The sequence below is a fragment of the Microtus oregoni genome, unplaced genomic scaffold, assembly GCF_018167655.1.
Source record: "Microtus oregoni isolate MIOR12 unplaced genomic scaffold, Mior012 000023F_ref0000262, whole genome shotgun sequence".
In the NCBI taxonomy this organism is placed as follows: Eukaryota; Metazoa; Chordata; class Mammalia; order Rodentia; family Cricetidae; genus Microtus; species Microtus oregoni.
The window spans coordinates 19774365-19786981 of NW_024543082.1; the positions used below are offsets into that span (position 1 = coordinate 19774365).

Consider the following 12617-nt stretch of genomic DNA (forward strand, 5'->3'; position numbering starts at 1 on the left):
TATTTGGTGATATTAACTCTGAGGTGCCATCTGTATGCAAGCTGGACTTTATTAAAAGTAAATTAGTACTCTGAAGATGGTTTTCTAGCATTTTCTATTTGGGGGAAATAAAATTTAGAGCTCACTGGTGTATAGAGTTCTAAAAATGCTTAAAATACGCAGATACAATGGTGAATTGGAAGTTTTGATTCTGAGTTGACATCTAGAACTCTGTGTGGTGATCGTAGGTTGTGTGGATTTTAGATAAGTAATTGCCAGAAGTGATAAATAGCTTAACTTTTCTAAAAAGAACACTTTCAGCATTTTAGTTCACATGTCCAGTAACTACTCTGTTTTTTCACCATTTTCTAAGTGGCATGTGCCTTTTCATTCTGATTGCTCTGGAGAATAGCGTGAGCCCAAGCCTGACAACACAGTTCAGCGCCATCTCAGGAGGAACATTGTCTATATCTGTGTATCCATTTCTTGTATCAGCTCTTTACTTACTAATTTTTTGCCTGCATGTAGGCCTGTGCACCATTTGTTTGCCTGAGATGGCCAGAAGGTTCCCTGGAACTGGAGTTGTAGACAGTTGTGAACCATCACATGGGAGCTGGGAGTCAAACCCAGGTCTTCCAGCAGAGCAGCCCTATCCATGGAGCCCTCTCTCCAGCTTTCCTCTAGCAACTCTTAGCAGATGGGCAGAATTAACATCTCTTTCTTTTTCTTTTCTTTTCTTTCTTTCTTTCTTTCTTTCTTTCTTTTGTTTTGTTTTCAAGACAAGGTTTTTCTGTGTAACAGCCCTGGCTATCCTGAAACTCACTCTGTAGACCAGACTGGCCTTGAACTCACAGAGATATGCCTGTCTCTGCCTCCCTGAGTGCTGGGATTAAAGGTGTGCAACCCTACTGCAATTAACTTTTCTTTTGCAGCACTGGGGATTGAGCTCAGAGCCTTGTGGATGCTACGCAGCTCTGTATCACTAAGCTATATGCCCAACCCTCAGTAACCTATTTTTATAGAAAACAGAAAATATGGGGACAAATAGGCCAAAAATTTACCACAGCCACACTTTGAATGTTCATGCCATCCTTACTTTAACCTTTGTGCTTTAAATTACTATTATGTTATCTGTTGTATTTTCCAATACCCATGCAATGTTTCTCTTATCGTAGAGCCTGACCAGACAGGAGTTCTGGCAGCTGCTCCAGCAGAACTATGGCACGGAGCTGGGCTTAAATGCTGAAGAAATGGAAAACTTGTCCTTATCAATAGAAGAAAATGTGCAGCCAAGGTACAGTGGGGTGACTTAAAATGTCAAGGTGTATTGTGAACCATTAAAATGGAATTATTTTAGGTTCTTCTAATTCTGAGTTTCTATTAATTTATCATTTGGTGCAGTGTGCCTTGTTGGCAGAGTAAGGTTTAAGTTGGGAGAGAGGAGAATCATTTGTTATATTGGCAAGCAAAAGTGGACACGAAGGCATTTTGATGAAGCTGTGACTCTTAGGATTGACTTTTAATGATTAATTTTAGAAATCATTTTTATTAAGGATCTGGAGTAGGAGCTGGTGAGGTCTTGGAGCTTCCAGGAGACAGTAGAGCAGTGTAAGGGATGGGTGGTTCCATAACTTCTCCTTGAGGACTCGCTAATGCGGTGACATGTGCTTGGCACTCAGTAAATATGGACCACATTAGTGGAAGGAGCTGACGGTGCCGTGGAGACAGAGCAGTGATAATGCAGGGGCCATGTGGTGCTACAGAGTGAGAAAGAAATTAGTAGGGAAAGATCATTTTGACATACATTCATTAAGAAGTGTGAACATTTTATAAACTGTACAAATAAAAACGTGCTGTATCCAATGTTAATTGAGACCATAGCAAAAAGATTTAAAAAAATAAAAAATAAAAGAAAAACCCAAGGGTAATACATTAAAATTTCATAGCAAACATTCTGCTTAGTGAGAGAAGCCAAGACAGAAAGACCAGCTCTTGATGTTTTGATTCTGAGTCTAGCTGTTAACGGCCGAGCCATGTCTCTAGCCCTCCACATCTGATAATGCAGATGTGTTGAAAGTCTTAATACATGCACAAATGCTTTCCTTCCCTGGGCAGTCTTCTCTTCTGCTGCTCAAACCTGTATCGTCTCAACTTACATCAATATTTTATAATCTTTTTTCACATGATTGCTCATGTATATTTTATTACTTTTCCATAAAGTTCAATTTTTCCCATTGCATTGATGTCATCATAAAGTTTACTAGTCTTGGGTATCAAAACTGTGTCGAAAATCAGCTTACTAATGCAGAGACCTTGGATTGTAGTCAATGGGATCTGGATTGTGGTTTATAGCTAAGATATCTCAGGCAGATCTTTGGACATTTCTGATGCTCATTTTAGTCATCTGTGAACACGAGACAGTTAGATTCAGTGGTTTTTCGGTCTCTGTCAACTTGTGAATTTTGTAGTCTCTGAATCAGGAAAGAATAAGAATTATGAGCAAGTATTTCACACACATTTGAGGTCACCAGTAAACCTGTATTCTCTTCTCCTGTTTACTGTTTTCTAAGAACATGTAGCAGGACCCCCATGCCCAATTCCCTCTTGCTTGCTCTTCTTCTGAAAACAGCAAGTCTGTTCCAAGCCTTTATTTTCTCAGCTCTCCATATTCTTTTTTTAAGTCTCATTATTTTTTTTCCCTGTTTCTTTTCTTTTTCTCTTTTCTTACTTTCATCATCCTTAGATTTTGAGATCTCTATACTCACATGGAGGGCTATTTCAAGGATCCTTATTTTTTTTCTCTCCATCCCCAATGGTGAGAATATATGAGCTGGCTTACTTATTTCACTTAATTTTCTTTTGGAATAGTATAGTGTGACTTTATGCATGTATTGTTTAGATTTGGGGATGAGAGAACTGTCAGCCCAGTTAACTCTCGGGCCATAAACATTCTCATCCTCACTACCGTAGATGGTTTGTTTGAGCATCCTTGTTTGAGATGTCTTTAGAACTAACTATACTGTCTTTGCAGGGAGTGTTTTTGTCAGTTTTTTGAGATAGGATTTGTGTATCCCTGGCTGTCCTGGAATTCAGCGGTTCTGTTGACCAGACTGACCCTAAATTCATAGAGATCCTTCTTCCTCTGCCCCCTGAGCACTGGAATTAAAGGTGTGTGCGACCAAACCTGGCTCTTCTCCAGCAGTTTTGATTGCTTGACTCTCAGCTGGAGGAAATGCAAACTAGATCTCAGAGGGAAGGACCCACTCCCTTTCCCACGTTCCATCCTTCCCCCCACCCCCACCCCGACTGAAGGGCATTCTATTCAGAAGTGAGCAGCTTCTGCCTCCCAGACGGCCTGGCTACCTTCACAGAGACTACCTCAGAAGCAAGACTTGTAAGACTGTCTTCGGGTACCAAAACCATCTTTTTCCCTAAGCCTTTGAAGCTCTGGTTTTACAACTTGACCTTAAACAAGCACGTGCTACTGACCAGCTAGGCTGGGGCTACTTTGTGCTTCATTATACTTTTAGTGGTTTCTGAAATGTATGGATTTGCATAGGGGCATATGTTTTATTTTCAAGAATAAAGTCAGCAGCCGGGCGGTGGTGGCGCACACCTTTAATCCCAGCACTCGGGAGGCAGAGGCAGGCGGATCTCTGTGAGTTCGAGACCAGCCTGGTCTACAAGAGCTAGTTCCAGGACAGGCTCCAAAGCCACAGAGAAACCCTGTCTCGAAAAACCAAAAAAAAAAAAAAAAAAAAAAAAAAAAGAATAAAGTCAGCTGGTGTCTCTAAGAGGACCACTTGTCATAACTGGAGCTGGTTACAGCATGACAACCTATTCTTTGTTGAGTTGATTTAGGCCAGCCAAGACCTCAGAGAGAAGCACCAAGGCCTGTGTGGCTAGACATGACCTTCTGCTTCTGTAATGCTGTTTCCTACAGAAGTCCAGGAAGAAGCATTGTGGAGGACTCTGGGGAAAGGGATGAAAAGTTCTCCAAGGCCATCGGCTTTCCACAGGAGTCAGTTAGCCGAGTCTCAGAGACCGAGTCCCTGGATGGAAACTCGCCAAAAAGGGTCAGTATATGTTGCTCCCAAAAAAACTACACCCGAGACTGATATGCGGTAATCATAACAGGAGAGCCAGTAAAACATGCAATGCATTCAAAGTGTTGGGAAGCTTGGGATGTCTGGCTGCTGCTCTATATTAGGAAGCGTGTATGCTTCTAAGAAGCAGAGGTTATGTGGGAAAGTGGTGTTCTTCAAAGACGGCTATTGCTCAGTGCACCCAGCAGGTCCCTGCCAGCATAGAGTAAGACAATAGTACTGTTAAAAACATAACCAGACACAGCAATCTGTAGCCAGCAGAACTTCCCCCCGGTGAAGGAACGCACGTGGTGGAGAAAGTCTGGTTTGGATGGGGAGAGATGAACCTTTGAGCGCGGTCGGGTCACAGAGAACCCTTTCTTTTTCCTTTTTAGTAGAAACTCCTTAGGTAGCACATTGAAGATGGCAGTCCAGCTAGTGCCTGGGCTTCTCAGTTAGCTGGGAAGTACCCTAAGTGTATTAGTTTTAAATTGTATTGAGTTTCCATCACCTGCAGTCATGATTACTTTGACTCTTTAAGACAGGCTCTTGCCATGTACCTTAGACTGGCATCAATCGGCGAGCCCCCTTCCTCGCTCTCCACAGAGCTAGGGCTGTAGGCACTGCCATCCCCACCTGGCTCATTGCTGCTCTTGTTATTGGATATTCAGTGTGACCCTCTGCCAGTGACAGCCCCTTCAGAGGGCTCCTGTCTTTTTTACATGGCCAGTAATCTCTTATGCTTTTTGTTTGTTTATTCGTTTTCCTGGCATAACTGTGTGTCCCATGCACATTTGTGCGTTTTCTACCACAGACATGTTATTTATGTGATGAGCCATTTTCTTAGTGGAGAACATGGTGTTTAGAGACCATCTTCTAAGCGTTGAGTGCTTCAACACAGCTTTTCTTGTTTGGGCCTGCAGCTGGGTGACAGGTTTTTAGAGCGGCACTGGGGCCTCAGAACCTGCCGCTGTCACTTGCTAATGGCGCGGTACTAAGTAAGCTAATTAAACTTAAACTTACGTTTGTTGTCTCAATTATAAAGTGAGGGTAGAGACTCATAGGATTTCTAAAATAATGATAAATGAAGCTGGGTGGTGTTGGCACATGCCTTTTATCCCAACACTGAGGCAGAGGCAGGTGGATCTCTCTGAGTTCAAGGTCAGCCTGATCCACAGAGCTAGTTCTACAACAGCCAAGGCTACACAAAGAAACCCTGTCTCAAGAACCTCCTTCCCCAAAAGAAAAAAAAAATGAATTGGTAGCTATGAAGGTACTGAGAACAGTTCCTAGCATTCGTTAAGTGAGCCTGAATGTGGTCAGCAATGGTTCTTTTTTTTCCCAGCCCCCTTAGGGTGCACCTAGCATCTCCTCTGGGAAATTGTTGGGAAAATACTGGCACAAAATTTATTCACATAGAAAGCCCTTGAGTTCTACACTTGTTTTAGAAGACCATCCTTCATCATACACCTACATCAGCCTACTTTTATAAAACGTTTCCGGGAATAGATACTCAGAGATCTACTCATGCAAGAGGGACGCCATTCTGGAAGTTATTGTTACATGTGAAACACTTAGTCAGGGGAGGTAACAAGCTGGGGGCTTCCTACAGTCCCCTGATCCATTTGCCAAAGTCCAGCTTTGAGGAGAGGGTTCTCAGACTCTAGTCTTTCAGTCCTTCCTGCGTCCCCTGTCTTCTGTGGCTCCTCTTGGAATCCTTAGCCTGCCGGTTCTTGCCTCCAGTTCTGTCCCTAAAAGAAGCTGCCTGTTTTCTTCATAGCGAACAGAACGTAGGAGTGTAGTAGACCCTTGTTGATGTTCAGGACAGAGGTTTTCAAGCCCTGGAAGCTGGGTCTTTTTTCCAAGGTGCATGATGGTGAGATTCTCGGGTCTCAGAGGTCAGCAAATGTCTGTATTTCGCTTTGTCTGCTGTTTTTATTTTCATACATTGAAAATAACAAAAGTCAGAAATAGCTGTTTTCCAAGTGGAAACATGCTCATTATAAAATTAGCCAAAGCCGGGCGGTGGTGGAGCACGCCTTTAATCCCAGCACTCAGGAGGCAGAGGCAGGCAGATCTCTGTGAGTTCGAGGCCAGCCTGGTCTACAAGAGCTAGTTCCAGGACAGGAACCAAAAGCTACGGAGAAACCCTGTCTCGAAAATCCAAAAAAAAAAAAAATAATAATAATAAAAATAAAAATAAATAAAATAAAATAAACCAAATGCCAACATTTCTTGCCTTTCACGCAGGTATCTATGATCCTATAATAGGAGGTATAACTTAGTTAACAGAGGAGAAATACGTGTGTGGAGCGGCCCTGGCTCTGCTGGGTGGCCAAACAGCTCTCTCCTGTGGAACTCCCAAACAGTCCCCTCGTGATTTCAGCTGTACTCTCTGCTTGAAGAGCCGGTTCTCTGGGTAGGGTAGTCTAACTCGTTAGTGATTGTGTCCTGGGTCCCACTTGCCACCTAGTTTCCCAGATGGCCAGTGGAAACCTGTGTCCTCCCTGGAGCTGAGTCTGTTCAGTGCTAGGTAAGCATCTCCTAGCGCAGAAAGGAAAAGAGCTGGACATATGTTTTGTGTGCTCTTTCATCTGCGTACACACAGTCCAAAAAGAAAGTTTTCTGTATAGTTAATACATATTCTTATTTTACTAATTATGGTTAGTTCTATTTGAGTGATAACACAACACGAGCATTTATATTGAATGTCTATCATTTAATTACTATCAAAATGACATGTCCTTATTAAACATGCCCAAACAGTATATGTTTCATATTTTGGTATATATTTTAATTTCTTATCTCTTAGTCTCTCGATAGTAGGACCAGTTTGTTATGAAGTCCCTCGCTCCTCCCCCACCATACTCCTAGGTGACTTCTTTATCTTTTCTTTTTTCTTTTTCTTTTTTTCTTTTTCGAGATAGGGTTTCTCTGTAGCTTTTGAGCCTGTCCTGGAACTACCTCTGTAGACCAGGCTGGCCCCGAACTCACAGAGATCCTCCTACCTCTGCCTCCCGAGTACTGGGATTAAAGGCGTGCGCCGCCACCACCACCCCGCTTCCTAGGTGACTCCTCTCTATTTTCTTTCCATTTCTATTTTAGTTATTGATTTTGAGAGATAGGTGAGAAGTGGGCACCGGCTAAGGAAACAAGCTGGGTTTGGCTTCTCTCCCTTGCCCACCAAAAGACCTGATTGTTCCTTATTTTTTTCCCCTTTCCCTCTGCTTCCAACTTCCTCTGAATTCCTTCTATATGATATTCTTCATAAATCTGCCATTCATTACTGCCTGAGAACACTTGAGGAAGACATTTATTACCTACTAACATGTCAAGGGTAGCAGTCAGTCTCAACAGAGTGCTGTAAATAGTTTTCAAAAAGCAGCATTCTAAGCCTTTACTCCTAGTATTTAATATTAAAGTTCTTACTGTAAGACCTAAGCTTCAAATAAGTTTTTTTATTTTTTAACCAAATTGTTTGTCTTTTAGGGATTAGGAAAAGAAGAGCCCCAGAGTGAGAAACCTTTGAAAAAAAGCCCTTCGCTAGCTTCGGGAAAGAGGTTAAGTAGAGCGCCCTCCAAATCGCTGGACTTGAATAAAAATGAGTACCTTTCTCGGGACAAAAGCAGCACTTCAGATTCTGTTGATGAAGGTAAAGAATTCAAACCTCAACAAAATTCCAGGCATGTGTTCTAATGTTTACCCTTGTGTTAGGTGTGTGCAGAGTGGGAATTTGATTGTGGCAGCCTCGCACTAAAGAGACCCAGCAAAGGAATGAGTGTGTAGGGAACACAGGAGAACCTCTTGTCAGTCTGGCCCATCTTCATTTCTCTCAAAGCCTGGAATTTGAAAGTCTCCACTAGGTTGGCTTATAATTCCAAGCTCTCGGGAATAGCGAGTTGGGGCACAGTGAGATATCTCAGTGCAAGCAACGTTGCGTTCAACCCCAAGTGTCCACAAGACAGACCCAACTTTGGTGACCGTGGTGGTGAGGGTCTGTACTCCCAACAACAAAGAGACAGGCAGATCCTTGGTCTCACCGGCCAGACAACCTAGCCTATTCAGCAAGCTCCAGGTCCCAATGAGAGATGAGACCTTGTCTCAAAAAATAAAGGTGGATGTCTCCCGAGGAACCACACAGAAAGTTGTTTTCTGGACCTCACAGACACTTGCAAACATGTGCACACACACGAACATACATGAACACACACATTACACTTTTATGCAGTAGTAACAGTGAAAAGCAAATCTGTTAACAGAAAGTCTCTATGCCGCTCCTGCAGACTGACTGGGGTAAGATGTTCCCATTGTCTGTGTGTTTAATCTACCTCTGCATACCCACAGAGAAAGAAGAAACGGAGAGTTTTGGTTTGAACACGTATAGCTAGTTAACTGCACAGAGGTTGGACTGAGGACAAGACCTTGAGTCCTGTGTTCTTTTCACTTAACTAAAGTAGTTCCGAAATTATTACTATTATAATTGTTATTGGAGATAGATTCTCACTGGCAGACAGCCTGGAACTTACTTTTTAGTACTGCTGAAGTCAGAGATCCTTCTGCCTCTGCCACTGCTGGGCTTAAAGTCATGAGCACTGTGTCCAGGATTTCCCAAATTCTTCTTTCTCTTTCTTCTTTGTAAAAAAGGATACCTGCTGGATGTGGTGGTGTGCAACTGAATCCCAGAATTTAGGAAGTGGAGGCAGGAGAGTCTCTGTGTGTTTGAAGCTAGACTGGTCTACGTAATGAGTTCCAGGCACATAGTGACACCCTGCTTCAAACAAACATACATCTTAACAAAGGCTCTGCAAGCCTGACTTTATACTTACACACACACACACACACACACACACACACACACACACACACGTATTTAAAAGCAAGTAGTCATAGTGGCAGGTACATATTCTGAGATGAATATTAACTTAAATTACTGTGTGGCTTCCAGTAGGAAATAAAATGTCTAGAAGCAATTCTTTTTATTTAAAAGATTACTTAGAAAATTATTATTTCAATCTGTATCAGTTATTTTTGAGAAATATTTTAAAATAACTTTGAAGGCAGACCCATGATCACATTCTCATTATTACTTCTGAACTGTCTCTATAGAATAAATTTCCATTGAATTCTTAATTTTGTTTTACTTTATTTTTTGAGACAGGGTTCTCTGTGTAGCCCTGGCTGTCCTGGAACTAGTTCTGTATGCTATCACAGAGATCCACTTGCCTCTGCCTCCCAAGTGCTGGGATGAAAGGCTTGTGCAAACACCACCTGGTTCATATTACTTTTAAAGAACATTCTGTAGTAGAATTTTTTTTACAAAGTAAATTGCTAATAATATACTACATGGTTTTTAAAAATAACCTAACGGAGCCAGTGATGTGGCTCTGTGGGCAAAGGGACTTGTCACTAAACCAAATAAGCTAAGTTCAGTCCTTGGAATCCACACGATGAAAGAGAAAACAGACTCCTGCAGGTTGTCCTTTGACCCTGCAAAAGAGCAATGGCCCATGTGCCCTCCCACAATAAATAAATGAAATGTGAAAAATAAGCCATTTGGTGTTAGAAGACCAATAGATTTAGCTAGACTCTCCTGATGTTGAGTAACCAGAATCTTTACTGAAAAAAAGGCCTTCTGGGTAGCAAATGGGTTGTTCTCTGGCTGTGTTTTTATTGTATTCTTTATGTTGTTGCACGGGCTCAAGAAATAGCATCCTTCCTGATATCCCTACAGTAATAAAATTGGGAAAAGACACAAAGAACAAGTCAGAGAGACCATTAACACTGACGGTGGCCAAGTTAGAGGCTAATCTACTTACATTAGATGTGCCAGAGGTAACAAGGCTGCCGAGCGAGCTGGAAAGGAGGATGAGGAGAGATCAGCCATGGAGCAGCAGGGGCTGCAGAGGGTACCTAGGCTTCATAAGACAGGACACATGTAGTGAGCCTGCCTGGTATGCTCCTTCCACGCTTACACATTATATTAGGCAGCATAGGCTGCCATGACAGATACTTCAGTTCCCGTGGTTCAGAGAACAATGTAATTCCTTACAGTTCTTAGGGCAAAAGTCATAGGTCAGGCCCAGCAGAGCTGCCTTCTGGTGAGGCCACTCTAACTGGCTGTGGAAAGCTACCTTCTTGCTCTTTCCACAGAGCATGCTCAGGAGGTGGGGCAGGAGGAAGAAGGAGGCAGGGAATAGTTGAGAATAAAATAACAACAACAAAAAGATGTTTTATGGCAAACTTACCGGCAAACCATGCTCCCTACTCTACGTGTCCACAACCTGTGGTGTGCCATATTATCCAGTAGGTTTCATGAGAAGTCTTTCCTGAAAATATGAAGGTCTTTGTCATCAGTACAGTAGGCAGGACAGGAATGATGAGTAGCATGGCCTTACTAGGTCTCGTGCTACTGCGCTTTAGAATGTGTGGGCACGAATTAGTCATGCCCTGCCTGCCTGAACTTGGGCCTCTAGGAAGATCTAGTCTGGCACCCAGTGGCCAAACAGGCCAGTGACAACAAAGCAAGGAATCATTTTCTCTGTCATTAAATCTGCTCTTAAGAATTGTCCTTAAAACATCGCTTCGTTATTGAGTTCCTAGAAAAACAACACTAAAACTTGAAAGCTGTACACCCATCTAGGAATAACAGAAGGTAATAGTGTGTGGTTACTGCACATGGACCCTGGCCACTCTGTGCTGTTTTTGTTGCCTCTTTAGAAAGTGCCTGGTTCTGCAGCAAGCATTTCCATGGTGTTTCCCTAAAGTGTCCTTAAGGTGTAGGGGTGATTTTTTCCTACTAGATTATCATTAGATAATAATTTGGGTGATCCTACTGTTTTCCCTAGATGGGTTTCAGATCTCAGGCTCATCAGATCTTTCAAGTGAGCCTGATGATGGCTCTATGTTTGTCTCTTTTCTCAGGTTGTAAAGTAATGAGGCATTGGCAGGAGATGAAATAGGGGAGAAGTAGGGAAGGCCAAATGAAGGAGACCAACTCAGGAGGTTGGGGCATTGATGGAGGCTGGCTGGGTGGAACTCTCTTTAAACAAAACGTGGGTTAGGTTTGTTGTCATCATTTGTTGACACTGCCTTTTTGTATAGCCCTGGCTGTCCTGAAACTGGTCATAGAGCTCAGGCTAGTCTCGGGCTTCCAGGACCCTCCTACCCTATCCTGAGTGCTGGGATTATGCCTGCACCACCACGCTGGCTAAAATGGAGCACTTTGATCTGTTTTTGAGCAGACAGAAAAATAAGAAAATCCAGCCCTGCCTTTCATATCACATTTATGCTGTGATTTAGGGGAAAGAACACGAGATTATTTTGATATAGAGATTCTCTCTAGAATCCTCCATTCCAGACAAACCAATTAAAACAGAGCATCACGGTACTGTCTCATGGAGAGAATCTGTCTGCCCTCCCCAGCTCAAACCTTACCTTTGTAGGACATAGCTATATATTCTCAAAACAGCTGGCAGTATGTGTTGTGAGTTTGGGTTACCTTATTTCCCCTGCATTTATCTGCCTCATTCCAAATAATTTCTACTGCTACCTTCAAACTGATACTGTAAAAAATGTGTATTTGTGTTTATCTTTGTGTGCAATTGCTGGTGTCCACAGAGGTACGGGGGTCCTTGGATCTCCTGGAGCTGGTTGTGAGTTACCCAATGTGAATACTAGGATCCAAACTGACATCCTCTGAAAGAGCAACCACCTCTCCAGTCCCTGCTCCTGAGTTAAGCAGTGTCCTTCCTTCATTTAAAGAACACCACCTGTCAACTTACTGTGCTACAGCAGTATTATTGGTATTGTTCTTTGGAGGGAATTGAAATGTCAAGAATTTCATAAATGAGCCGGGCAGTGGTGGTGCACGCCTTTAATCCAAGCCCTTGGGAGGCAAAGAGAGAGTCTCTTGAGTTCAAGGCCAGCCTGGTCTACAAGAGCTAGTTCCAGGACAGGTTCCAAAGCTACAGAGAAACGTTGTCTCAAAAAAAAAAAAAAAAAAAAAAAAAAAAGGAATCTCATAAATGAGTAACCCAAAGCAGAAACTTTATTTTATGTACTTATTTCCATGCAGAATATATTATTAATTTCTGATACTGCTATAGTAAATTATACTTTTATCAGTCATAATTCAGAACCTAAAACCTAATGTTGCTTAGGAGAAATATGAAAATACTGTACAGAAGAGTGTACATAAGTGTAATCTTTCTGTTTTCGTTCTGAATAAGAGACTCACTTTTCGAAGTTATAAAATCGGGCCCCTTAAGAGAAACCCTGTCTCGAAAAACCAAAAAAAAAAAAAAAAAAAAAGAGAGAGAGAGAGAAATGACTGTTTCTAGGTGTAAAGAAAATATTAGCTGTGCATTCAACTTTAAAAAATTTGTACAGCAAAAGAAAATCAATAGAGTGATAAGACATCGTACAGAGTAGGAAGAGTCTTTTCCGTATCCAACAGCGATTAATATCCAGAAAATATTTAAAAACTAAATAGCCAGAGAGCAAGCGATTCAGTTGATAAATGAACAAATGAACCCAAAACAACTTTTCAAATAA

The 12617-nt window shown here is 42.1% G+C and overlaps 1 protein-coding gene across 4 annotated transcripts in view; it reads left to right on the plus strand.

Annotated features, from left to right (window-relative positions):
* Gramd1c (GRAM domain containing 1C) overlaps window positions 1-12617 on the plus strand; it is an 80034-nt gene that overhangs the window by 46358 nt on the left and 21059 nt on the right. For all 4 annotated transcript variants that reach the window (XM_041673403.1, XM_041673404.1, XM_041673406.1 and 1 more), the window contains 3 exons: window positions 1155-1273; window positions 3923-4055; window positions 7554-7716. In XM_041673403.1, coding sequence (XP_041529337.1) covers window positions 1155-1273; window positions 3923-4055; window positions 7554-7716 — 415 coding nt within the window. The remainder of the gene's footprint in view (window positions 1-1154; window positions 1274-3922; window positions 4056-7553; window positions 7717-12617) is intronic.